Source organism: Lepidochelys kempii, chromosome 1 (genome assembly GCF_965140285.1).
Source record: "Lepidochelys kempii isolate rLepKem1 chromosome 1, rLepKem1.hap1, whole genome shotgun sequence".
In the NCBI taxonomy this organism is placed as follows: Eukaryota; Metazoa; Chordata; order Testudines; family Cheloniidae; genus Lepidochelys; species Lepidochelys kempii.
Window position 1 is genome coordinate 195,508,319 of NC_136380.1, and position 27,755 is coordinate 195,536,073.

The following is a 27,755-nucleotide window of genomic DNA, read 5'->3' on the forward strand; positions in this document are numbered from 1 at the left end:
GTTATTTATATATCTCCAAGACATGATCCACGCCCTGAAGCTGCAAGCTAAGGGCCAAATTCTGCCCTTATATACGTCTAGTGCAACCTCCTTGACTTCAGTAAGACTGTGAAGGTATAACTGAAGGTAATATTTGACCATAAGAAATTAATGCAAACTGCTCGTGCATGCTGTCCAACCTATGCTATGCAGAGGACTATCACTGCCAATCTCCATGCATGCATATTTGTTTTCTTTAATCCCTCAAAGTCAGTAAGGTTTTCCAGACCTCAAACACTAATACTTAGATTCATAAATACGAAGGTCAGAAGGGACCATCATGATCATCTAGTCTGACCTCCTGCACAACGCAGGCCATAGAATCTCACCCACCCACTCCTGCGAAAAACCTCTCACCTATGTCTGAGCTATTGAAATCCTCAAATTGTGGTTTAAAGACTTCAAAGGAGCAGAGGATCCTCCAGCAAGTGACCCGTGCCCCATGCTACAGAGGAAGGCAAAAAACCTCCAGGGCCTCTTCCAATCTGCCCTGGAGGAAAATTCCTTCCTGACCCCAATATGGCGATCAGCTAAACCCTGAGCATATGGGCAAGATTCACCAGCCAGATATCTAGGAAATTCTTTGCTGGGTAACTCAGATCCCACCCCATCTAACATCCCATCACAGGCCATTAGGCCTATTTACCATGAATATTTAAAGATCAATTAATTACCAACATCATGTTATCCCATCATACCATCTCCTCCATAAACTTATCAAGTTTAATCTTGTGCATAAATGAATGAGAAAAATACTTGCTTTATTTATGATGCTTCCAGTACCAGTAATTGTCCATTGCACAGCTGGTTTGGGGAAACCCTCCACGTGGCAGACTATTGTTTTAGATTTATTTGACTCTGTTTTCTTTGTCATTCTGATCTGAGGTTTTCCTAAAAGATTATTATATTTAAGCACTATGGTAAAATAATTGTGAATTGTACAATTTACAGTATTAACAAAGCATAACTATGTGCTCCATTACCTTCCACAATAAGTGTAAGTGTTTTACTTTTCTTTAACCCTTCAACCTCCCGTAGAGTAGTTTCACAGATGTAGTTTCCAGCATCCTGGTACTGTAGACTTGAAAATGATGGATCTGTCTGCATTCTGGTATTGTCCTGATAAAGTAAGAAGTTAGTCCACATAATTTCCAATTTAGGCCCCAACCCAAATAAGCATATGCTTAAAGTTAAGTGTGAGAGTCTCTCATCAACCTCATTATAAATAAGCACTGCAATAGATTTCAGTGGAACTCCACACATGCTTTGTGGGATCAGGGCCTTAATCATAGAAACATAAGGCTGTAAGGGTCCTCAAGAGATCATCTAGTCTATCCTCTGCACCAAGGCAAGTAAACCTAGACTATCCATGACAGGTGTCTAACCTTTTCTTAAATCTCAAAGACCAGGGATTCCACAACCTCCTCCCTCGGGAACCTATTCCAGTACTCAACTATCCTTTATAGTTACAATTTTTTTTTTCCTAATATTGAACCTAAATCCCCCTTGCTGCAGATTAAGCAGATTCCTATCTTAAGTGGACATGAGAACAATCACTCACAGTCTTCTTTACAATGGCCCTTAACATACTTGAAGACCTATCAAGGTCCCGCCCCCTTCATAATTTTTTCTCAAGATTCAGGTTTTCTAAACCTTTTATTTTTGCTGCTCTCCTCTGGACTCTCTCCAAATTTGCCCACATCTTTCCCAAAGCATGGTGCCCAAAACTAGATACTCCAGCCAAGGCCTCACCATAGAGTGGAATAGAGGGGACAATTACTTCCCTTATCTTAAATACAACACTCCTGTTAATACACCCCAGAATGTTGCTTGCCTTTTTCACAATTGCATCATATTATTGGCTTACATTCAATTTGTGATCTAGTGCAACCCTCAGATCCTTTTCTGCAGTATTACCACCTAGCCAAATAGTTATTCCCTATTTGGTATTTGTACATTTGATTTTTTTCTTCCTAATGTTTAACCGTCCATCCAATAACTAAAACCCAGCATTTGACAATGTAATTAGCAACAGCTGTGCCAAGTATGAAAAAAGAGGTTTCCAATTTCTAAACAGTGCTGTATGGAGAGCTCAGCAGGCTTTAGTGATCTACTTATATACAAAACAGGGACAGCATGGCAAGTATGCTTGCAAGCTTACCTATGCCACCTTCCCTTGCCCACCATGATAGGTCCCAGCTTTGAAGGAGAGGATCAGAAGATAGTTTGGTGTCTGTAGTCTATTCTGTCCTTGGCCTCCCTAGTAAGATGGCCTACTAAGATGGCCAGAGGCTGCCAGTTTTGGTAACAGTGGTGATAAATGGACACTTTCTTTCAACACAAGCCACTGACCAGTCAAATTAGGTGGTGGTCTATCAATCAGGATCAGATTTGAACACTCTCTGACAAACTTTCTCACTTACCAATGCCCTGAAACATCCCGTCAACCCCCCCCCCAACATATGCTGTCCTTTTAGTATGTTTATGGGAAACATGACAAAAACATAATTTCTGAAGATATAGGGTGTGTTTAGCGACCTCAATATTTTCAGTGCCGAAGTGGGGCACCTTAAAAGGGAATGATTTTTAGACAGTGGCTAAAGTTTTTAAAAGCACTTTATTTTTCTGAAAGTGTCAAGTAGCACACCAAAAAAGTGAGGCATCCAAAATCACTAGTCACCTTTGAAAACTTATGCAAATTGGTCCAAAAATGTACAGTATTAAATGTCCACGTTAATATTTTAGGTGGTCATTGCTTATAAAAGATCAATTTTAAAAAAGATTCTTCCCAGAACACTGAGGGAGAAATCTTAACAGGTAACCAAATAAAGTGAGTAGGCATTAACAAGAATTATTACTAACCTTTATCCAAAACACAGTTGCGTTTCTACTGGAAGAGATGGTGCATGATACTGGCAGAGCTTCTCCAATCTGCTTAATAACTTCTCCACTAGGAATAAGTGACAAATCCAAATCTATGATAAAAGGAACATTGTTAAAAGATAAATACCAGAAGAGTGAACCATTCTGAGGGTTTACAGAAAAAAGAAATCAGTGGACTTATTGCACTGATAAAACGTAGATTGTTTGCTCAAAAAAGGAATCTAAATCAGTTCTTTAAGTGAGACAGATAAAAAGAAGGATCCTGAAAGAACACAATGCAGAATATGCATATCTACTATAATTATAGCCTAACAAAGTGAAACATGACACAGATCAGCTAATAAACAGACGTTTTTCCATCTTGTGCAGCTGAAAAAATGATCCAGGAGGGTTCATGAAACTGGAGATGTTGTCCAGGTAGGGGAGAGAGGTTTTTGCAAAGAGAATAGCAGAGTGGAATGAGGAGGATTTTTGTTAGGAGTGGGGTGGAAATCTGATTAGAGGACTTGTCTTGAGGGATAGAGAAGAATTTTAGAAGCTGCTTCTAGGGATATCGGACAGAGGAGGACAAGGGAGAGAATTGTTGAAATTGGTAGAATGGACAGGTTGATTCTCTTAAGAGGTGTGGAAGAGCTGCCCCAGTTTGGGGAGGTAGGGTGAGAGGATGGTGCAGGAAGGTTTGGCAATTTAGTGGGAGGAGTGGGTTAGGGCCTTTGTCACAGAGATAGGGAGGCAGCATATGTTCTATTAGTTGATTCTTGTTTCTAAGAATTCTTCTTAACTTAAAACACACACATTCATCAACTACTATGTAGCTTTCCAATGCACCATTTGCCTTTTTTACTTCTTATATGATTACATATGCCATAAGGTCTCAGACATTTCAAATGCTAGGCAACTCCAGATGCTACTGTTTGTTTTTTGCATACAGAATCCTATGTTGAGAGAATAGGGAAGTCGCCCAGTTAAACATCTGTTTTCATCCCCACCTCCTAGCATCTTACTATGCAAACCAAAAAGCCTAGTTATCCTAAAAATTGCATGTATGGAAATCAGTGGCTGGTGAAGCTCTGAACCACAGTAGATTATAATCCCATCATGGCACAGCATTTTCTGGAAAACCACTGCAACATATCATATCCTACCATCTTAACAACAGCTGGGGGGAAAAAAAAGCCAGGCTAGACACAAGAGGGTGAACCTCAAAAAGAAGGGTTTTTTAAATGTTTGTTTTCCTAGGGCTAGAGCCCTAAAGTCTCACTTTGTTCTTTCTAGGTCAGGACACTCACAAGACGAGAAATATTTTTGCCCAGCTCTGTAGTACTATATAATTATTCTCATGAAAATGGCGGTATTGAATTTACTGGATTTTGTTGTTGTTGCGTTAAAGGGTTTAAAATACCACTACCACATTCGGGCAACCAACGGAGTTCTAATTAAATTGTCACCTACTTTTTCTTTATCCATTTCCCTATCATTACAGGCAATCAAGAAATCTATATAAGAGATGCCCCCTTTATTATCCACTTGTTTTGCCTTCCGGATTCTAAATCCTCAGACACTACAGCAACAGTCATCTTAGACATACCTGAGACACAGCTGATGATGCAGATAGAGAATTTCTATCTGTATATTCTCAAGTACTAAAGATCTTAGAATTGCTTAAACCAGTGAATTGTGGTTCATTGCAAATTCACTCAACAGAAGAGTCAACTTTTCTGCTGCTTTCATTCACCAATTTCACTAGAAAGGGCATTATACAATAATTAAGGGATGCAGGCATCAAAGAGAGGACTGGGCCCATCTCGCAATAATAATGAATATTGTCAAATGTTAATAATATCGGCGTTATTACTAATATAGGCCTAATTTCTACCATCAGTGGTTACATGAACTCTATTGGTTCATTTGCTACTTCAGACAGCAGGCACACGTATAAAGACCTAACCAAAGAGAGACAACTGCCTGATCAGTATCATTTAGTTTCCCTCTTCCAGAGGGCATGTCCCCAAAAGCAAAACCATCAAGATTCAGTAAGATATATCAGGAGATCATCTGTTCTCCCCACAATGACTCAGACACAGAGCAACTGCATAGATTCCTGCTTCACCTTGGTAAGGGAGGATTAGTTCTCACTCAACTTGTTTCCTCCTATTCTCTGAGCACATGCTTAATATAGGGTAGAGAGGCTATGGAATTTTCTTCCTCAGGGTGATTCCCCTTCAATGTCTACTCAAACCTTTATTTCTTTGAAGCAGGATATTGACTCAGACTCAAGAGATCATAGACCACCACTCAGGAAGGAATCTTGTCACAGGAAGCAAGAACTCATTACATTCTTGGCCTTCATCTCAGGCAAGACTGACACTCTGACCAGAGCAGTCTTTAAACACAGACCTCCTCATGCTAGGGCCTCTCCCTTTTCAGTGAAAGAACAGAGGCCACCACCCTTCTCACATATTGCTATGAATAATTCAAAGTTGGGGGAAAACTGCAGTGAATACGAGACTTAAGATCTTACTTCTGAACTGCAAAGCCCTGAGAGGTGTTTATAGAACGGGCTGGGAGACAAGCTCACGTTTGGCAGAGGATTCTCCCTCGGAAATCATTGTGGGCATCGGGGTAAACAGTTTCTCTGCATACACCAGTTTTCCTTATGTACCAGGACACTTACTTTTCATCTGTTGGCACAGATGTTACTGAGCAGGGCAGTATGAAAAAGGTTTGCATACACTTGCCTCTCTAGAGGGGAAAAAATTACTAAAATACTCTACTTTTACACTGACTTGCTTCGGGTTTCTCTTTTCTGCCTTTAAAACTTCCTTCATTAATTTGTCATTAAAAACAAACTCCACAGTAGGTGCCATATTTAATACACACCAACTTCTAATTTAGTGTAAACGGGAAGACTTGGATCGATAGCACTACTGGCTTTGCATAGGAAGTAGCATGGTAAAGATGTGAGGATTACATCCCACACGTCATTACACCACCATACAGCACCTGAGGATATAAGAGCCATTTAACTAATGTGGGAAATACTAGAGAGATGTTCCACCGTCACAACAGAATGGGAAACTTCAAGTCAGAAAACTAGGAAGTGCAAGACTGGATTTAAACTCTGTGTTGTAATCAGGAGGGTTAAGTGCAGTACGTCATGTAATTCTGGCATCCTGAATATTTTAACACTCCAGTGTGAACTCCTTCTGGTCTACTGGGAGTTGAAGGTTGTCATATCATTTGAAAGATTAGATTTTTAATAATGTTTGACTTGGCATCTCTTACAAAAAACTAATGATCTTCTTGCAGTCTAGAAGCCTAAAATTGATTATAGATTTCCTAGAATCATGTTGGTTTACAAGGATAAATTCTATTAGCAGAACTCCTTGATTTCTAAAGTTTCATTTAGCTTGAGCACACATTCCTCAGCAGAAAAGAGAATCCTTTAAGTCTGACATAAGAGGCTGGACAGAGGTAAGCAACACCAGTAGGAGTGCAGGGATACATTGTGTTCCAAGTGGGAACAGTGTCTCCTGGAACTCCATAGAGCAGTGAGGACACCTGACTAGCCTGTGACAGGGTACAACATGCACTCTCCGCTGCCCCATTAAGCTGTGTTGGTCACTTGATGGGGACCATGGATCCACAAATGTCCCACCTTCCCTTGAGAAGGCAAATACCATTGTTGGTGCTAACTTCATGCAGTCCTTGTGGTCAGTGGGTGAGGAGGCTTCTTCTGGTGTTGTCCCCCACTTCCTGGCACACTTACTGTATGGACATAATATACCCCTAAATTTGGTGCATAACCAAAATTAAGGTGTTTTAATATCAATATTCAGCTCTATATGGCTCTCACAATGTACTTTCCACTTAATGTTTTTGTGTTTTCCATAGAGCATCATGATTTTCTGCAAAGTGGTAATGTAATGTATTTTAGTGTCAGCAAGAAGTTTTCCAAAACCCAACACCTGTAAGAGACCAATACAGTCAAATTGCCCAATAAAAAGTCTGTTTGGCACCCACTATTATGAATGAAATATAGATCTATTTAAAAAAAACCCAAATAATCTGGTATATATCAATTCATGGATGGAAAAAGTATTTTCTACTAATTATTCCTTAAGATTATAACATCAAAAGTGAGTAAATAAATCCTTAACCTCAGCAGTAAGACTACTTAAGTATACCATAATTGAATCACTGAAAGGAATGCACACCCCTGCAATGACAGGAGAAGCAAAAAGGGGGGGGGGGGCAAAATATAGTTAAATGGACAGGTTGAAGAATTTGAGCCATACAAGCATTCTTTAAAAAACAAAACCAACCCCCCCACCCACACACACCTCCCCAAATAAGCCTACAGAAAGTAGCAAACTATGGTAGGTTAAAAAGTGAGATGGAAGTCAGGAGCGCAAAGATTGATCTTCAGATTCTAACAGATAAAGACATGAAAACATACAAGTATATTGGAAGCAGAAAGCAATGGTAGAAGCAGCAGCTCTGCTGAACTATCAAAGTAAAGCGAGCAATTATAGAGGAGAAAGCTGTGGAAGAGAAGCTACATGAATTCTCACCACAACACATGTTGTGGAGATTTCTACCTTAGGCCAATAATCTTTAAACCATAAAAGTGAAGCAACGTTAGAGATTGAGGTGTCAAAAGAACAGATACAGGAACAAACTGATTACATTAAATTAAAGAGGAACAACAGGACCTGATGCTATACATCCAAGAATTCTGCAAGAAGTGGCTCTTGACAACTACATGCACTCATTAACATCAGCTACTATATTGAAACACAAAGGCAGTAAATGTTGCCCCTATCTTTAAAGATGATGCTCGGGTGATTCTGGGAGTTAGACAAGCAAGCCTCACTAAGTACCAGGAAATTGGATGAAATAATATCTGAACAGCAGCATTATAAAACACCAAGATGAACATTTAATGATAGTAATAAACCAAAATCAGCATGACTTCTCCCACCCATTAGAATTCTTTCAGCCTGTAAACAAAATAGTGGATAAAAAGAACTGGCTGATAAAAATGATTTTGATTTTTTTTAAAAAGCCTTTGGAAAAAAATCTCTCTTGTAAAAGACTATTGAGGAAATTAAGTAGTCACAGAATGAGAAATAATGTCATGGATCAGGAACTCACTAAAAGTCACAAAACAATTTAAATAATCTGGAAAAGGGTATGAATAGAGACATGGAAAAAACTGCTGGTGACAAGAAATTTTACAGGTTAGATGACCCTTTAATATTTTAGAACTTCAGAGGGACCTTGCAAAGCTCAGTGAATGGACAGCATAATGGCAGATGCTGAAAGTCTTCCTTAAATGTATGATAATGTTCACTAGAAGAATAGTCTGAATTACTCATACAGATAAGTAATTTCTAAATTAACTGTAATCTCTCTGGAAAAAGAGCTAGGCATCCCTGGAGATAATTAATGAAAACCTTTGCCCACTATGCATTAGCACTAAAAAGAAAAAAAGGCAAAACATATTAAGATACGTAAATAATAGGACGGAGAAGAACAATGAAATTGTGGTGATGCCATGATATAAATTGATATTATACCATCTCCTGGAATACGGTGTTCAATTCCAGTTACATTATCTAAAAGAAGGTGGAGCAGAAATGGAAGGGATGCAAAGTGTGTGTGTGTAGGTGGTGGGGGGAGGGAAGAGCACAGGGATACTTTAGCATGGAGACAGTTTAGAGAAGAGACAAATAAGAGTGGTATGGCAATGGTATTTAAAATAATAAATATTGTAAAGAATGCAAACAAGGTGCTCCTCTTTATCCTTACACATAATACAAGAACAAGTGGATAGTAAATTAAATTGAAAAGCAACACATTTAAAACTAATAAATACTTTAAAAAAAAAGTCTACTTTGCCAGTAGAATTTATTGCCACAAGAATTTGAGGTCAAGAGTTTACAGGATTCAAAAAAATGGTTACATTTTTTTTATAGGTAACGACAAAATCCACAGGGATATAAACTCTCCTATGCTTTAGGTAATAAGCCAAACACTAAATGACTGCTTTAAGGAGAAATGTCCACTATGGATATAGTTAATCCTTTATTGTCCACCTACAAGGTTCCTAGCACATTCCTCTCAAGTAAGTGCTACTTGCCCTTGTCTGAGATAGGATATTGGACTAGTATGATCTAGAATGGAAATTCCTGTGAATTGTGGTTTTGATTGACATAATAATGGACCACATGATGCTTCTGTAAATTTAAATAGATTTGGAGACAGTGCCTTCATACAATAATTTTTGTATTAAAATACATAAGTTATCACGGCCAGCAAACGTATTTTTGACAAGTTGCAGAGTGTCAGCACAGTTTGCAGGTCTGTTTTAATCCATTGAATTACAGTGGTATTAAAAGGTATCAAGTTAATAAAAATGCACTTAGAAAAAAATAAGACAAAGGATCAAATAGTGTTTGCAATTATTCCATGCTCAGTTCTGCTGTAAGTGACTGAGTTCAATAAAAGATATTACTTCACCCACCTTGTTTCTTTCTAATATCTGGGGACTGACATGGTTACAACCACACTGCATACAGTTCTAATGTAGTCATTAGAACTAATCATATGAGTAAAGCAAGGTGGGATTAGCCCAGAATTTGTAAGATGTTTGAATTGTTTCTGGAAATGAAAAATATAATGACTTACAGTGAACGGTGATGGTGGTTGAGTCCTCCATGCTTCTGTCAATCAGAGAGCATTTGTATTCTCCTGTTGCATTTCGTCTCACATCTGTCATTACATAAGTATCTGAGCTTCTTATACCTTCGGGTTCTCCCTGTGGGTGGAAGTATTACATTTATGGGTTATAGAGAGTTGCTAAAAACAGGAGAGGCACATGTTCTTTGAACAATATTTTATAAAGCAACTTTCATCCTGAAGTGCTTCACAATCTACATACATTCAGCACCAGTGAAATCCAACTACATCAGAGTACAGTACAGATTTAATTTTGTTGCATGACTGCAGGAATTGCACAGTTGCAAAGTCACTAACAAAAAAGTTTTACTTTAAACATTCAACTTAAATGATGATTTTCAGAAATGTTAGAAAAATACAAAACCTGAGACATTTAACAGCAAGATTGGAAGGGAAGATTACATTGAGACAGAACAGAGTAATCATAACTTTGCAAAGAGAAACTATGATGGGGGAGCAATGTCTTTCCTGAAACTTGTAGCATTTTGGATAACATTAACTACTGAAGTGTATCACAAACATTGTTAGATCCATAACACAGACTGCCTAAGCAAACAGCACTAATTTTAGCTCCCCTCAAACAAGAGAATTCTGTAGATGTAATTAGGAGGCTGAAGTTCATGTGAAGTGAGGCCCTTAGCTCACCCATGTTCATCACAGAACAGGTGGAGTTCTGGTACACTTATGGCTCTTCCCCCCATCCCGGACCCCCTGCTACAACTGCTGCTTAGAGTGGCTTAAAAGGGGGTTGATTGGGCCATCAGTTCCACTCTCACTCAGCTTCACCTGCAGCTTGAGGTAGAGGAGTGGCTTCAGACCCTGCCTCCCCTCACAGTTCTGAAGCAATGCAAGCTGCAAAAGGAGAGGAGTCCAAAGTAGCTGTGGGTTATTAAGCAAAGCAACTGGTGGTCTGGAGCTATTTGGAAGCACACAGTCTTCCTGTCCTGAAGGTAAACTGGTTCTCATGGTGTAGTGGGAGCAGAAAACACAGGAAAAGTGCAAGAAACAAAGAAAGGAGGAAACAAAGGTCAGCCTACAGATAATCACATTTCTGTCTGAAAATATTTCACCTATTATTGCAAGATTACTATAACTAATATATACTATAAATGTTAACTTCATTTTCAATTTTTACTTTCTGCATTTGACAGCAGGTTGTTTGATTTGTTCCCTTGTATTGTCCGTCAACCCTTGTTTGTGCTGGTATTTCACACAGCAACAGAGTAAAGATCAAATAAATACAGGAAGATGTGACTGTGAAACCATGAAAAATGGCAGGTGTAATACCTGAAATTACTTTAAACTCATGTGAAAAGAATGTTTGGCCCTTTAACATGTAGTTAATTTTCATATTCTTTATAAATCTTGTTCCCCAATTTAAAAAAAATTCTATTAATAAATTGTGTCTCTATTTTTCACCATATAATTCTAATGTTCTTCTGAAGGCTGTCACTACAGGAATTAATTACTCAATATACTTTACAGAGGAAGGTCTGAATCTTAGATAGGATTTTGCCACCTTAACTGCTACATTTATTTGATTTTTCTCGTGGGATTACTCTGTTCATATTATAGTAAATTAAACTGTTTTCCTCTGGTCCTTTTTCACCATTGCATTTCTATGAACACCACTCCATCATATATCTATTGTAAAAAGATTGTTAATCTGTGAAGAGGGTAAAAAAAATCTTCACTAAATTTTGACAGATTCTCTGCAGGCTCCAGACTGGTATCCTCTCAGCAAATTTCCTGAACTTGCCAAGGTCAGCTTTTCACTTGGTTAATAGCATCAGATGCCTTCATTTGTTATATAAGCATTTATAAATTCCTTCCAGAGATAAACTAGTGTTGAACAGCAGCACCCACAGCCATACGCATTTTACGCATGGTGCCTACCATTGGCAGGGCTGGAATAAGGTATAGGCAACCTATGCAGATGCCTAGGGCATCATTTGTTGAGGGGAGGGGCAACCTGATTTGGGTACTGGTGCAGGAGCCATCCCAATAGCATGGGCCAGGAGGAGCAGTACTGGCCACCCTGTTCTGATTCAAGTTTGGCTGCGGCGTGCTCCTCCCCCATCACAACACAGGGGACATGGGCAGTGAGATGGATCTGCACAGCTCCTCCTGGCCACTGCCATGGGTCCAGCTCCTGAATCCGGTCTCCCCACGGGAGCGTACCCAGCCTCGCTCCACTTCCAGCATCTCATGTCTCCTCTGCTCTGCTCACAGGACTTGCTCAGTAGCAGCTTATGACCTGCTAGAAGTATGGGGCGCTCCATGAGTGCCTTCAAGGGGGAGCTGACTAGGAGAGGGGCAGAGGGGAGGGACACGAGGGGGTTTTGCCTAGTGTAAAATAAAGTATGTTTTGGTGTCATGGTAAGGTAAAGTTAGACTGGTTCAGCGTGGGTGCCTCTGGTGTCAAATAATAGGAAGAAATAGTACAGACTATTATTGCTAAGTAACAACAGTAAAGTAATACTTACTGGAATATAAAACAGAAACTCCTGTGGAGGGGGGTTACCATTTCCTGAGCACTTTAGAGTGATGTTATCACCTTCTTTGATGGTATTTCTTTGTGACAGCACTTTAATTGTCACCTTCTCTGTAGGATCTGTGAAAATAAGGACACAAGTTAGTTTTTGTCAAGTACCAAGATAACTATGCATACAGGGTAAATGTCCAAAGTATACACAATTTTCTCCAGAAGTAGGTGAAGGTAATTGCATTTTTTTTTTTTTAATAGAAGGAATGAAGTTTACAGGTACTCGTCCATACTGAGTACAAATCCTATTAGAATGAACTACACACAAACCCTGTATAAAAATCAAGTTTTCCTTAGCAAAATGCCTATAACTGAAGCAGGAGTGACCATAATTATTTTCATGTAAAAAAAGACCAGTAGGAACAATTTCACAGTATGATTTCATTACGAGAAACTTAACGGCACTATATGCAGCTTGCTGTTTGAAGGGACTACAGCAGCCACAAACATAACTAAAGCTATCAGCCCCCTGCACTAATTAGATAATAGTATCTTGTATTAAATAAAAAGAAATATTAGCTAAGCAACTATAGCAAGGCTCCTCTATATGCTGATCAGTGTAGTAGGTTGCAGAAAGAAGAATTTGGTAAAAACTTAAGACTCAACACAGTCAACCAAGCTGTAAATGTAATATTTCTGTCATGTTAAATAGGGTTGAGCGATAACATATTGTACTGTGGTAATTTTTTAAAATCTTATCTTTACTTTTTAAGAGATTCTCTATTATAGGTTACTCCTCCTATGAAGGATGTTAAATAGAATTTTCAAAAGTGGAGTAAAATGGGACAGATTAATGAAAGAAAATAATGGATAGATAACTTTTCGTATTAATTTAAATAATATTTTGTATTCTAATCATGTGCTGCTTTTGCATTAGGATAGGCGGATCTCCACTGCCTTCATTAGGACTCCCTAAAGTCCATGCTGGTGGATCTCTGTTCAGCACTGGGAGTGTTGCACCTACCTTTTAGCTGACAAAAATGGTTAAGTTTGTTCTAAATGACAAATCGCATGGTAGAATTGTTAGTTATAATTTAAAATTTGTTCATATATATATATATATATATATATATATATATATATATATATATATATATATATATATATATATATATATATATATATATATATATATGAACAATCATTTGACAATGCTATTTATTCAGCAAAGGGGAAAACTGAATGGATCAGGAAGTACAAGGGTCGTGGGCTCTGACACAAGTGAGGGTGAAAGACTATATGTGATTGCTGCACTAGACAGTCCACCACACTGAGGGGAAGTCTCAAGACTTTTGTGGGGCTGTTCTCTTACTCGAATGCCAGGTTAAAAAAAAAGGGGGGGGAGGGGAGAGCCTGGGATAAATACTTCTCTGAGGCCTTGTCTGTAAGAGAAAATTAAACAAACTAGTTTAGAAATTGATTTAGATAAATGGAAGCAATTCCCTTGCAAGATCCCTTTTTAATTTAGGGGTACCTTGTATTGATTTAGCTAGTTAGGCTGGCAGCAGACAAAAAGATTACTGCTAAGTTAAAATAAGTCCACACAAGGGGATTGCACCAGTTTAACTAAATCTATTTCTCTAACTGATTTAGTTAAATCATTGTGTAGACCAAGCCTAAGATAACATGCAAAGATGATAAGGAGGGGAGCATTTACCTACACAACAGTAAGAGTAGTTACCCAGCTTACCAAGGGGGCTGTATTGGATTCTCAGTCACTAAAAATTTTTAAACCAAGAGTGTATGTTTTTACACAAGGTATGCTTTAGTTCAAATAGGAATTAATTCAGGCAAGTCCTATGTTATACAGGAGGTCAGACTAAATCAGTGGTTCTCAACCTATTCACCACTGTGAGCCGCATATGCGGCTTTCTCAGTGTTGTGTGGGCTACATCCATACAATATATGTGTTACCTATATGGCCTTGAGGATGCCATATGGGCCACAGCTGTGTGATGATTGTGCTGCAAGCGGACCGCAGACTGAGAACCAATGGACCCTTCTAAATTATGAATCCTTGGCCCTAACTTGCTGGCCACACATTATCCCTCTCACTAGGTCAGGATCCCCTTCTCCCGGTCATCCTTACCTTGTGCAAGTAACACTGTGCACCTGCATTTGGAAGGTCCAACGTCTGGAAATGGATACTGATAGCCAAACATTTCACACGGCCATTCAGTAACCTATCCTGATCATTCTATCACAAAACCACCACCCCCACCCAACCTTGACACGCTTTTTTGGTAGCTTTAGAAGAGGCCGAGTGAACAGATGCGGAGTCTGAACCACCCTGTCAAACCTAGAGATACAGTTCTTCCATAACAAGTCTGATGGATGCTGGTGAGGCAGTGTAGGAAAGTTTTCATGTCCAACTGGTGAGTCTTCCGTGACCCTCCACTTCTGAGTTCAAGTCAACGTCTATGAAGCCCTAAACTATTTAGTCATCTGAGCGATCACATCTCTACCACTGTTCTTTCGCGGGAGTTATCATTTAAGTCATTCTTCCTCTTGTTTTCTGGAACTTGCTCCCTACAGCACACTGGACACTGAATGTAAAGAACTTCAGAGCTCTGCATTAAATTTATCCATATGGTCAGCGCTTTGAAAGATTTTGGGTCTCATTTTAATGGAGGAGTTTTTGTTGGTGGTGGGTTTTTTGACAAAATTGGGTGTATTTTTGTTATGGAGTTGAGTTGGGAGTGGGATTCTTCTTCTGGCATATAGCTTCTGGCAGCACGAAGAATGAATCGGATGTCTGGTATATGAGGTAACCACTATCACAGCATCAAGTGGAGATGTTGAGCACATCCATCCCACATCAAGATGGTAAAGAGTGCAGTCCATAGCCAGATGGCATGCTGCTTGTTCTTGAGGTCTACAGAGATGGGATGGTGAGATCAAGAAACCCCAACAGTAAAGATATACGTTAAACTGCCCATGATCACAACGTATCCTGTTGTAACAAAGAAGAATCTTTCGTTTCATCTGGTTGTTCTGAGGAGTATGCAAGAGCTCCTCTAAAGAAATAAGTAGATACAGATCTGAGTTGTCTATCTGCCAAGATATCAAAAATATAGTCCCGCACTGCCTGCTGCCCCAATTCCTTAGAAATGTAATTTCTGATGTATTGTCTGAGAGGCTCAACTATTTTGGAAAAGGGGCATCTTGACTTCAGCCAGCATTCTTGGTGCAGCTTTGAGATGAAATTGTGAAGTAAGCTGTCCTGGTGGTTGGCTGCATGGCTCATTGCTGGGGGAGCAATGCCAGCCAAGACCAGAAAATTGGAGCCTCAAGTTGTCCAGGCTGCACCAGTGATGATATGAAGGGCAGAGTAGATCACTGAGTCCAACTTGCTGAAGTGACTACTAGAGCCCCATGCTGCTGCATGGTATTCAGCAGGTGCAATAATTAGGGCATTGGTAGATATCCAGCAGGTTACAGCACTAGTGGCCAATGATAAGCCTGCGGGGGAGTGGATTTTTGCATGTCTTCTCCCTGTGTTGCTGGAAGGACACAGCAGTCAAGCTTTATCACCAAATAAATAGGGTACAATTAAAAAACAACTGGCTGATTATTCAGGAGGACCCTGCAGCTGTTGATGAGTGGGATTCATCACTGATTTTAAACTGAACAGCTGGTATTGTGTTATTTTCTGATTAAGTGTCTTTTAGAAATTTAAGGAATGATAGAGCTTGGTGATACAGCTGAATGCAAATGACTAGGTAAATAAATAGATTTCCATTTCTTGGAGCTGTAATCTGTCTTTTTTTTAACCTGCACTAAATTCAGCTAAAGAAATAATTAATAAGAAGGAGATAGAAACTAATTAGGATTACTGACACATTTGAAAAACACTTGTATCTCACCATCAACAACTTCACCTAACAGCAGTGGAGAAATCTATTCAAAGCAATTCTGGACACCTATTCCAATGAGATTATAAGGATCTCAGTTTAGAGATGCATTTGTAAAGAATAAGGGACTGATGTTAAATGACTAAAGGTATTTTCAGAAGGAAACTAGTAATGCTTCATTCTGAGGGTGACGGAGCTTCATGCCATGTACTCCTCTTCACTAATCAAGGGTATGCCCAATTCCCACTGTTAGTTAATTAGCAATGCAACTGAATGTCTCTAGAGGAAGCTAGAGATGCGTGCATGAAGTTACCTTAATTAAATTGTCTGCGGAAAGAACAGGATAGAATAGGATCTGGGCAAACCAGATCCACAGTGAGTAGGCTGGCCTGGGGTCTATAAGTGGTCATGGCGATGGGGACAGCATAACTGCTTAACCAGCAGTAGCTATGGAGCAATTTGAAAAGACAGGAGATTCATGCAAGATAGCTCACTACCAGACTTCCTTTCAATCAGAGCCCACTGTATCCTGGATCCTCCAGTGAGCCTGTGGAGGCAGTGAGAATTACTGCTATCTTGGAGTTGCAGCAATTCCTGTGTCTTGCAGGAGAGTGGGGCGAGAGAGAATGAGATTAGATGTCTGCTCTTTAGAGACCAAAAATTAAAGCAAACTGAATTTTATAGGTATGGAGTGGGTGCTTGTGGACATGGGATCTCTTAATGACTTCCAAGAGTAATGGCTGATATTCCCAATGGCCTTCTTCCTTGTCATTTTCTCTGGCTGTTTTGGAAGAGTTAGTCTGTGGAACAGAGCTCTGAATCTCTTACTCAGGTGAGAATCAGGAATAACTCCATTAAAATGCATTGATGCATCGTGAATGGACGGCAAGAATTGGGTTCCCTTTCTAAATCTCTCCACAGACTTTGCCCCAGAAGGGACTAGAAGCTAGGCAGCCAAGTAAGCCATAGATGGTTGCCTCAGTCTGCGGCTTTCCTCTTCTCTGGATAATGGGTCATTGTCCCTGAAAATGTCTCTGCCCCTTTGCTAAGAGAATGTTAGGAATAATTTAGGAAAGGAATAGATAAAAAGACAGAAAATATCATAATGCCTCTATATAAATCCATGGTACCCCCCACATCTTGAATATTGCATGCAGATCTGGTCACCCCATCTCAAAAAAGATATACTGGAAGTGGAAACAGTACAGAAAAGGGCAACAGAAATTATTAGGGGTATGAAACAGCTTCCATATGAGGAGAGATTAATAGAACTGGGACTTTTCAGCTTAGAAAAAAGGGTGGATATGATAGAGATATATAAAATCTTGACTGGTGTGGAGAAAGTGAATAAGGAAGTGTTATTCACTCCTTCTCATAACACAAGAACTAGGGGGTCACCCAAAGAAATTAGCAGGCAGCAAGGAAGTACTTCTTCACATAATGCACAGTCAACCTGTGGAACTCTTTTCCGAGGATGTTGTGAAGGCCAAGACTATAATAGGATTCAAAAAAGAACAAGGTAAGTTCATGGAGGATAGGTCCATCAGTGGCTATTAGCGTGTCCCTAGCCTCTGGTTTCCAGAAGCCGGGAGTGAATGACAGGGTATGGATCACTTAATTACCTGTTCTGTTCATTCCCTCTGAAGATCTGGCATTGACCACTATTGGAAGACAGGATACTGGGCTAGATGGACCATTTGTCAGACCCAGTATGGCTGTTCTTATGACTGCAGAGAGCAGCTGTGCATTGCTGCTGCTCTAGGTTTCACATGGTGGAAGTTCTTGTGGCCAGGACTGGGCCCTCAGCGCATGGACAATGATTTGATCCTGGGAGGTGCTGAGCTTCAGCAACATTAAGAGCTTTTAGCACCCTGAACTTTTGGGCCCTAAAGTTGGTACAGAGTTTTAAGTTGCTATGTATATTTCGCAAATTTAGAAAGATCTTAATATGTTTCAGAAATGCCAGCTGCACAAGGCTGCTTTACCCAGTCTGAAATGGGAATCCTTATTTGTTGTAGGCCAAGCAACTGAACTTAATCTGTTTTGTATTTCATCTTTTCTTTGTTGTAACATCTTCACTAGATGGATTTGAAGGAAAATAAGATTTTTATTTTTTCTAGTAGCAGCAAACAGCATCAATATCATACTAAATTATACAGCACCTGAAGAATTCTAGTCAATTTTTTTCTTTTTTTTTTGGTATTCATTTTACTGGTTTCAGTGATCACTTTCTCTCAGCGGCAGTCATTGTAACTCACGAAAATAATACAAATGCATTACTTCACATAAACTTATGTAGTTAAAGCCACATAAAACAGACAGATGCCTGGACAGAAGAAGCATTCCTAAACCAGAAGGGTTTTATTTAGGACTTGAGCTTTCATTTAAGGTATACAGGAAAAGACAGTTTTGTCTGTAAATTTTCTTCAGTGTTCTTTTCTCCTCAATTCTCTACTAAGACCTGGTACCTTCTATGCTCATTGAGAAGTTTCTCTCTTCACTTCTTTGACATGGCCTGCCATGCGCTCGACAGTTGCTAACATCTTCCTCACTATTTCCTGGTCTATTGCCTGCTTTCTTTGCTCAATGAGGGTTCTATTGTACCATAAGATGCAAGTAAATTTTGTATTTCGATGAGTTGGATATTATTAGCTACATAACTTCTCCTTTATAAAAAAAAGCAATAAAAATGCATTTGAAGTGTAAAACTCAATTCAGCATTAACTACAGAGCTGATTGGGCAGTGTTGTATTAGAAAAGCAATGACATTGTACTGTATTGTTTAGATACACAATGTTTTTGTGCTCAAGAAGTACTCTAAACATTTGGATACCTTAGTATACCAATCTTGAGGTGAGCTAGTTTATATTTACTGCATATTTCACTGGGCAGAGAGAGATGAGAAGACTATCTTTAATTCTCACACAATATTTTTGAACTCTAGTCAGCTTCTATGAAAACTTCTAATTCAGCTTATTTAGTAGTAGTTTGTTATGAGGACTTGAAATTCCCATTTCATCATAAGATTCTTTTAGCTGCTACTCTTCCTCCTGAAACAGTAATCTTAATATTAAGAAATCTAATGTCACTGAAAAAAGAAAATAAAACTCATAATCCTGAAATGGATACAGTGTATGCTTGACTTAAATCTTTTCACTGAAATCAACTTTGAAAAAGTATTAATCCTATTATCAAAAAGAGCATCATTCTTCTGATTTATCTCACAGTTTTAGTAAGGGGTTTTGCTATCAATGGAAGTCTGTGACCCTGCAATTTTGCTGGTAGACTGATTTTTTTCCCCAGAAAGATCATATTTATGAACATAGTTCTGCAACCCAGTTTTTAACAACTTACAGTGAACATCAAAGACCATTGGTTCAGATGATATTTTTTCCTGTCCAGATGGTCCGTAATATGTCATGCTACAGGCAAACTGGGCATTTGCATCTTTCTTTGTCGGCATGTACTGGAGAGAAGATGTCGTTGTGAAGAGTCCAGTTGATTGGTCCACGTCCTTTTGTAAGCTCATGACAACAACTGAAAAGGAGACCTTGTTTCAATGTCATTCTTAGTATATACAACCTTTCCTAATTTGGGTTTTTTTTCTTATTTTGTATATTAATGATTTTTATGCACCTATTGTTCAGCATCTAAGCAGAAGACATGAATTTTAAAGCAAGCAATACAATAAACCAAATTCACCCCAGACTGTATCCTCTGGTCCTGACACTTTGGCTCACAAAGAAAAAACACCCCAACAATGATTCCCGGTCAAATAATACTGTCCTAAAATCCCATAAGCATTTAAAAAAAGACAAAAACAAACCAAACACTTTCTAATTAATTTTCTAGTTACTTTAAAAAAAAATCCTTCAGAAAGATACATCTAACATTTTGGCAATAAGAAGACAATATTTAAACCCACAATTTTAAGCCTCAATCTTGCAATCCTCAATCCTGCAAGCCTCAATCCTTCCCCCATATGCATAGCTTGTGTCATGGAATAACCCTTTTAAATAGGATTACTCATATGAGTAAAGTTAATGACATGTGCAGGTTGTTATAGGATCAGGTTCACTGTTCGTTACTGAAACATACCTCCTTCAACGGGCTGCAAAATATTTCCATTTTTGTACCATGTAATGTTGCCATCTGGATAACTATCTCTTGCAATACATTCCCCGAGCTGCAGAACACACAAAAAATATCAAACATTTTGTCCTCTGACATTTTGATAGAATTACTCCTTCATTTATGCTTATGGGGTTACTCTTGGTTACATGATTAGTTAAAGTCTCAGGAAAGTACAAACAATCCAAAACTTTTTGATTTTTTTTGAAGGATAAATGACAAATGATGCTTGGGTATTTCTTACGGGCAGGGGGCAGAATAGAGCTGGACCCATTCTTCTGGATATGGGGAGGGCTAGTTGTAACTTTCTAGCATGTTGCTGTTATTCCTGATTCAGCTGAAAACTGGTTTTTCAAGAAATGGTTTCAGAAATTCTATAGTCTCAGACTAGGTCCTGAGCAATCCTCCCCATATCCCACTATTGCTAGCTCAGAAAACACACACAGAATATTCCATCTTGCTGACGGCACAGCTCCAAACTCACCTCCAGGTACATGCATTTAAATTAAGAAAAATGCTCTTACCATTTTAAACTTTTCCACTTCTAGGAAGTTTGCTGGATGTATAATTTCTGGTTGAGATGGTTGTTCTATAAACAAAAAATATGTATAAGAGAAAGGAGAGCAGGAATTTCAATTTGTTGTATAAAGGACTAACATTCTCCAACAACAAATACAGAACATTCAGCAACATGGCATCAGCAACTACATTGGAACTATTTGGTGAGCTGCAGAGTTATCATGCTTTTCATTTGAAACCTTGTCTTTTGGGGGTTTACACCCTCCTTGGCTGTTAAAAAAAATTGCTCCTAACAAAATATTGACAAATGGACTTTGGAGGGGAAAAAAAAATCTCACGAGATTTAACAGGAGAGATAATCATGTTACTGGTTTCACTTTACACATGTCATTTTACATGATAATATAAAACTAGTGTAAATTTATGCTACACATATTGGCATGCTATATTTTGGCCAGGAATGCTACAACCTAGATTGAGAGAGAGCCTACTGATGAACATGATACATTTCCCGAAGAAGGAAACAGTGGTATAGAAAACATAGTGGCACAAAAGAAGTTTTAACACAATATTAGTTTAGCTTTAATATTTCAAACTGAGAAACTCAACTTAATCTCACTTCTAATTTTTCCCCCATACTATTGTTACACTTAAGTAACACCTGGGATTAGTATAACAGAAGCAAAAGTAGTATCTGAAATTACTTTATTTTTCAAAACTCACTAGATTTTGAATCGATTGCATCTCTTTAAAAGCAAACTTTCTATTCAGTAGCAATATACATCATCCTATTTATGGTAGCTGCACCCTTCCCTGTTAGAGTTGAGGCTCCATCAGCGTTTCCATTATAAAAACATGATTTTCTAGAGACTACATAACTAGTATGTTAAAATTCATTCTGGCCTAAAGCCTGGAATGCAAATTTTTATCTCCAAGAGACTGTTTTCCTATAAGTTTGAAGGAAACAAAGTCTGTATATTTACACAGTCAAAGAAAGTCTCTGCACTCCAGCTGTGCTTCTAAATAAGCAGACATTTTTACACACATATACAAACTGAAACTTTCTCCAAATTTTCACATTTCAGTTTACAGAAACTTTTTCAAATCAAACCTATCAAACAATGCTAGTAATCTGGAAAGTTACCAAGTGCCCTGCTATCCTGTTCCAAGTTCTCTTCACACAATTTAAAAATATAAAATAAAGAAAAAACAGAATAAAAAGTTTATTCATTTACACTTGTCATGCCTACTACAGCAGTAGCTAAGTTTGCACAAGTTTCCATTCTAAGTCTCTTTCTTTATATATTGAGACACAATTTCCTGCATTTTAGAAGATTTGTCCAAGCAGACGATCAAAAAGAAAAAAACAAAAGCAATAAAGTAAACTATTTATTTGGAATTCTCAAACAACTTGCCAGTGGCAAATAAAATACCAAAGCCATGCACCAAAAACCCTGGGCTCAAAAAGCCTCATGTTGTTCTCAGGCAGAAAAACAGAACAGAAGAAAGTGTATTTTAGAAGCATAAACACTGTGTGTTGTTTTAAAACAAATTGATTAACCCATTTTCCAAACACACTTGCAGGGACAATAAGTTTTCATGCCCATCACCTGAACCACAATCAGCTCTCCTAAACTGCCCTCATCCCATGCAAACAGGTTCCATCAACAAAAATGGCTGTTTTTATATCATTTTGCCAGCCATCTGATAAACTGAACAAATTTGAAGTTTGCTGTGTCTTTTTGTTTTTCCTTTCTTTCTATGTTTTTTCCCCCATGACTGCACTTGGTTGTTCTTTAAGGAAGGCTATCCACCCTTTACTGAGCTCTCCCCTCTCTGAGTTCAGTAAGAGACAATGAACCATCTATCCTGCTCCCTTTGGGGTTACCTGGGGGTATTCACTACCTGGAATGGGAGCAGTGAGCCAGAGCAAATGCTCTGTCCACCCACATATGAGGAGGTGGGAGGCAGCGAAAGGAGGTGCTGCTGAGCAGATGCAGTGGAGAAGGCACAGAAGAGCTGCTTAGAGCTCTCCCTGCCCACTCAGGGTACAGCTACACCACAGTTAAAAACCTACAGCTGACCCATGCCAGCTGACTTGGGCTCAGACTAAAGGGCTGTTTAATTGCAGTGCAGACGTTGAGGCTCGGGCTGGAGCCTGGGTTCTAGGATCTTGGGAGGATCCCAGAACTCAGGCTACAACCTGAGCTGGAATGTCCACACTGCAATTAAACAGCCTCACAGCATGAGTGTGCTGGCACAGACCAGTTGCAGATGTCTAATTGCAGTGTAGACCATGTTTAATTTGTGCCAGGGCTGAGTCCCGGCACCCCTAGGGTTAGCAGTTCATAGCCCCGGCACCTTTAGGCCTGACGCATCAGTTAAGTAAAAAAATTGCTTGAGCCCCAGCACCTCTCTCATTGCAAATTAAGCACTGACTGCACACAGAGGCTGTGGCAGATGAGGAGGAATAGCAACAGGCTTGAACCTGTGCAAACAGATTAATTTACTGTGCTTACACTTATTGGGTGCCAGACATCGAGAAGATCATCTGCTGAAGCAGAAGGAAATTTTAAGCTCAAGAGTTTAATAGCATCAGAGCATAGGTTGGTGGGGCTTGTAACTTCAGCAAACTGCTTATCTCTGGCTGCAGGGGCTTAGAATAGCAACTTTACAGCTCTGTAAGCACATTAACTCTGCTTGCTAGCTGTAGAGTCCAAATCGCTGTGCAAGGAGATAGGAGCTAATGTATGTGGAGCCAGTATGCTCTGGAAATTTTGGCTATCTAGATCCTGATGAAGATGCTGAAAAGATCCACCAGGAAAGCTGGCAGAGGTTCTTACTTGAACAATCCAATGAGGGCTATTAGCAGGTGTTATCTGAGCAATGAGCCAATACACCTTGTTAGCTGTACCAGCTGATTAACTCAGGACTAAGGATGTAACAAGCTCCACAGAAACTGAACTTCAGTCAAACCTCAAGGGACAGATCTGAGTTTCAGATAACCAAGAATTTTGGTTACTTGGCATTCATACAGCTGCAGTTCAGCCGTTTGAAGAATTTAGAAACTTTACTGGCTGAACCTGTGCAACTTGCCAACAAATCTTACTTTTTCCTTAAAATAAGCCAACCAGGGAAATTAAATGCTAAAACGTGTTAACAGAACTTTAAAATTGTAAAATCACTCAAAAAAAAGTCTGAAGTAAAGGTTTTTCTGGAAATGTTAACTCAGCAACGTTACCCATTCAGCATTTTCTATTCTTATTTTCCTTGCCAAATGTAAGTTTAATTAATTAATGCCATAAAACAGGGGAGGGCAAACTACAGCCTGTGGGCCAAATCCGTCCCAACCCCCTGCCATGAGCCCCCAACCCCCTGCTGCACCCTGCACCCCAACCCTCTGCCCTGAGCCCCTTTTTGCACACTGCACCCCCTCCCACACCCTGCACTTCCTCCTTCACCGCCCCAGCCCTGCAATTTCCCCACCCAGATGTGGCCCTCGGGCCAAGAAGTTTGACCACCCCTGCCATAAAAGGTATAGGATGTGGAACATGGCTGAACTAACATCATGTAGTCCTTAGAAGTAGAACTATATACAGTAATTCAACCACTTGGTATTCAAACACTTGGTAACCACTCTATAATACAGTCTTATCTACATATTTACTTCATGATAAATAACCAGGATAATTCTTTATCACTTCATTTCAAGCACTCTACACACGTATCCCTGCTGTCCTTGTAGTCAAACAACAAAATAAAACAGTGGAAGTAAATTACTGTTGACTCCCAATCCCCTTCAAACTGACCGGGACACTGACACCATTGTGCTATGAGATACCAGGACAACACCACTGAAGAATCCCTCACACCTTCTTCCTGCTTGAGTTATAAAATCATCATTAAATTTGGTGGATTATGTATTTTCTTTGAGCCAAAAAGTAATCTTTTTCATAACTTTTCAACTTTTCCTGACAACAGAGTTACTCTGTGTAAACTTTATTTAAACATGCATCTTGAGTGCACAAAGGCAAGGAAGCAAAAGAAGATTTTGAGGTTGGGTATGGAGGAGAAACCCACTGTTTTCTGTGAGTCTATTCACAGTAGGAAATGCTAAGGACAAGATTTTCAGTAGTGATTAGTCATGCTGACTGTCAATTTTTACGTGTTTTATGTCAAAAATCCTAAAGGGGCCTTAATTTCAAAAATTACCAAGCACCTTGTCTGTGAAAATCCTGGACTCTGAAAACTTTAGCAACCCAGAATCACTAGTTACTTTTGAAAATCTTAGACAGATTTGTTCAATAGTAAGGTTTATGGTGTCAAGCCTTAAATCATAATGCTAATACACCTTTGTTGCTGACATTTCAAGAGAGGAGAAAAATATGACTTTTGGCTAATATCCTGTTTTTAAGCCTTTATTTTAAGTTTCGTTATCTGCGTGCGCCAGGCTCTTGAGGACATTTAAATACATTTCTTTAAACTCACATACTACCATCAAACATTTCCAACATATCACTTAACACTTCCCCCACTCCCAGAAAAGTTCACTAACAGAGTAAGTGAAAATTTTCCCGTTAGTCTTATTTTTACATTTTTCATTTTAGGGGCAAAGAGATGTAGTTTATGCATACAATTGATTCATTATCAAGCCCTGAAATTCCTCTTTTTCAGAGCTGACATACTAAGACAACAGACAATCCTGTTACATGAATGCTATAGACAGATTAGGATTTTTTATTGCAAAAAACTGGCTAATGTTAGTCATTGATTCTGCTTAACATTTTTTTTAACTCTTTTTGCTTTCATCTTTCAACAGCAATTCCCTAATTGGAGATCCACATTAGTAGCTATGCTAGCTGTTACTTACTGAACACCTTGACTACTGTAGGCTCTTCATACACATTGTCCACGGTCACTAGCATACACACAAATCTTTTTTCATCACTGATCCTTGCATTTTTGATGGATAAGGTATAATTTTCTGAGAGACTCAATCTGCCTTTGTATTCGGGTACGTCGTCATATTGTACACCTTTTTTTGTTGTTGACCTGAAGGCAATAAAGACTGGAGAGGTGTCTGCCATTTCCTAAAATGAAGTAAAATAAAAATAAATAAATAAATAAATAAATAAATGCTTCATCTTCCATGAACACAAAGACTTATTTAGAAGTGCTCCAAGATCTGCAATGGGTGCCTGCTATCCAGCCAATATGTAGTTTAAAATGATGCGAACAGACATAATTCGGAGGATTACGATGTTTGTTTTGATTTGGGGTGGGGGGGCGGGGAGAAGAGGATGGGGTATTCTCCAGTTGCTGTGCAATCAATTGATCCAGTGCTGCAGAAGTACAAAGAGTGATGATAAGATCTGCCATTTGAAGGGCAGTCTGTTGTGCTACGTAGCATACTGGGTGCTGGACTGGCTGCTCTGGAATGGATTACCATGCTATGGGGTACAATACTGACATGGAATGAGGAAGGACCTTCTCTGACAAAGGCTGGTGGCTGTGGAATTAGCTGCATTTCCGCATACCAGAGGTATATGAAATATCAGAGGCATCCGAAGTTAGACTCAAGATTTCAGTTTCTTTTTTAGTCTCTTGTTTTTTTATGTATTTTGTATTGTTCGTCGGGGATGTTCAAATATAGTTCCCAACCTGGGATTTAATCAGGCAAAAATGGCCATTTTATTCTAAATTAGTTTTTAGTTTCTTTTTATTAAAGCATCCAGAGGTCTCTAAGCATGGGAATATACCTACAATAAAAGATTCTTTATGTGTTTCAGAATAACCTGCAAAATAGTTTCTAGACATCCTCCTCACTTTAATCAGTATGCAGTTGCTATCAAAAAATGGAAAATATCAAAGGAAAACTTTACATGGAGCTGCCATAGAGAAAGTTAATATTCATAAGATGCAGAATTGCAAACTGTGTTTTGCAAGATTTGTTTTCCCCTCCCCTCCTTTACATAAAAGCAAAGGGAAAGACTATTCTTCATGTTATGTTCCAGGAAACCGAGATCTCCTTAAATCAAAGCACTAAGAATTGGTAGCATAGTGCTTGTGAGCTTTGTTGTTCCTGTCCGCAATGCATGAATATTCACACATCACAAATATTCTGCCCTAGCATGCACCAAAGTCAATGTAAAATCTCCAGTAGATTCTCTGGAGACAGACTCCTCTCTGAGTGTTTCGAAGTCTATACCAGGGACTTGGAAGAGCCACCCCGAGAATATTATAGTAGAAACTGAAATCTCCTCTCAGTCTATAAAATAAGTCGTCTATGGCATGACCAGAAATTGACAAGGCTGTTTTTGCTTCCAAAGAAAGGAAATGTCTTACAAAAGATGAAAAACAAACAGAAAATTATTGGCATGTGAGGAGGCCAGGGAACAGGGGGTTACATGGAATATATTTTGGCTGTACTTAGCATGTTAAAAATCTTAGCTGGTTATGGTTGTACAAATTATTATACACAACATATGTCACTTCCCCCTGGACCCTTGGTGGTGGCTGTTTAGGAAAGGTGTGACAGATCTACAGCAATCAGCAACTTTTTTTCTGCACTGTTGATTAGTAACTATCCCTGGTACAATGGGGTTGGGTGTTGGGGGAAGAGAGCCGGATTTCTCTCTCTCAAAATAGTTTTGCAAGTTCACCAAGTGCAGCAACTGTCTTTCTAGAAAAAGGCGCAGAAGGAAGGAAGGAGTTTTCAACAAAATTCTGGCCATCTTTTGTAGGCTTATTTGAAGTGTTTTAACCCTCTCTTCTGTGGAGCATGTTTGCTTAGGACTCTGCAATTTACATCCCAAAATGCAGAGGTGGGTTTGAAAATTCTGGAGCTCTTGAGATCCCTCGCTTCTTCCTGCAAGAATTGTTAACCTCACAGAAATGATGGGATCTTGTACGGAAGATGCAATTTCACAATATTGCAGTTCACTCCAAGTCCTTTTAAATATTAAAGTGGTAGATTTGTTGCACAAGAATGGCCCATTTGGCCACCACCAAAAGGAGAGAGAATTAGATTAACGAGGAGC

The 27,755-nt window shown here is 39.1% G+C and overlaps 1 protein-coding gene across 2 annotated transcripts in view; it reads right to left on the reverse strand.

Moving 5' to 3' along the window:
* ALCAM (activated leukocyte cell adhesion molecule) overlaps positions 1-27,755 on the reverse strand; it is a 165,719-nt gene that overhangs the window by 14,589 nt on the left and 123,375 nt on the right. For both annotated transcript variants that reach the window (XM_073306619.1, XM_073306611.1), the window contains exons 3-11: positions 25,586-25,805; positions 20,721-20,785; positions 20,164-20,251; positions 19,420-19,602; positions 12,153-12,280; positions 9,616-9,745; positions 2,902-3,014; positions 1,023-1,158; positions 800-930 (exon numbers count right to left, since the gene is read on the reverse strand). In XM_073306619.1, coding sequence (XP_073162720.1) covers positions 800-930; positions 1,023-1,158; positions 2,902-3,014; positions 9,616-9,745; positions 12,153-12,280; positions 19,420-19,602; positions 20,164-20,251; positions 20,721-20,785; positions 25,586-25,805 — 1,194 coding nt within the window. The remainder of the gene's footprint in view (positions 1-799; positions 931-1,022; positions 1,159-2,901; positions 3,015-9,615; positions 9,746-12,152; positions 12,281-19,419; positions 19,603-20,163; positions 20,252-20,720; positions 20,786-25,585; positions 25,806-27,755) is intronic.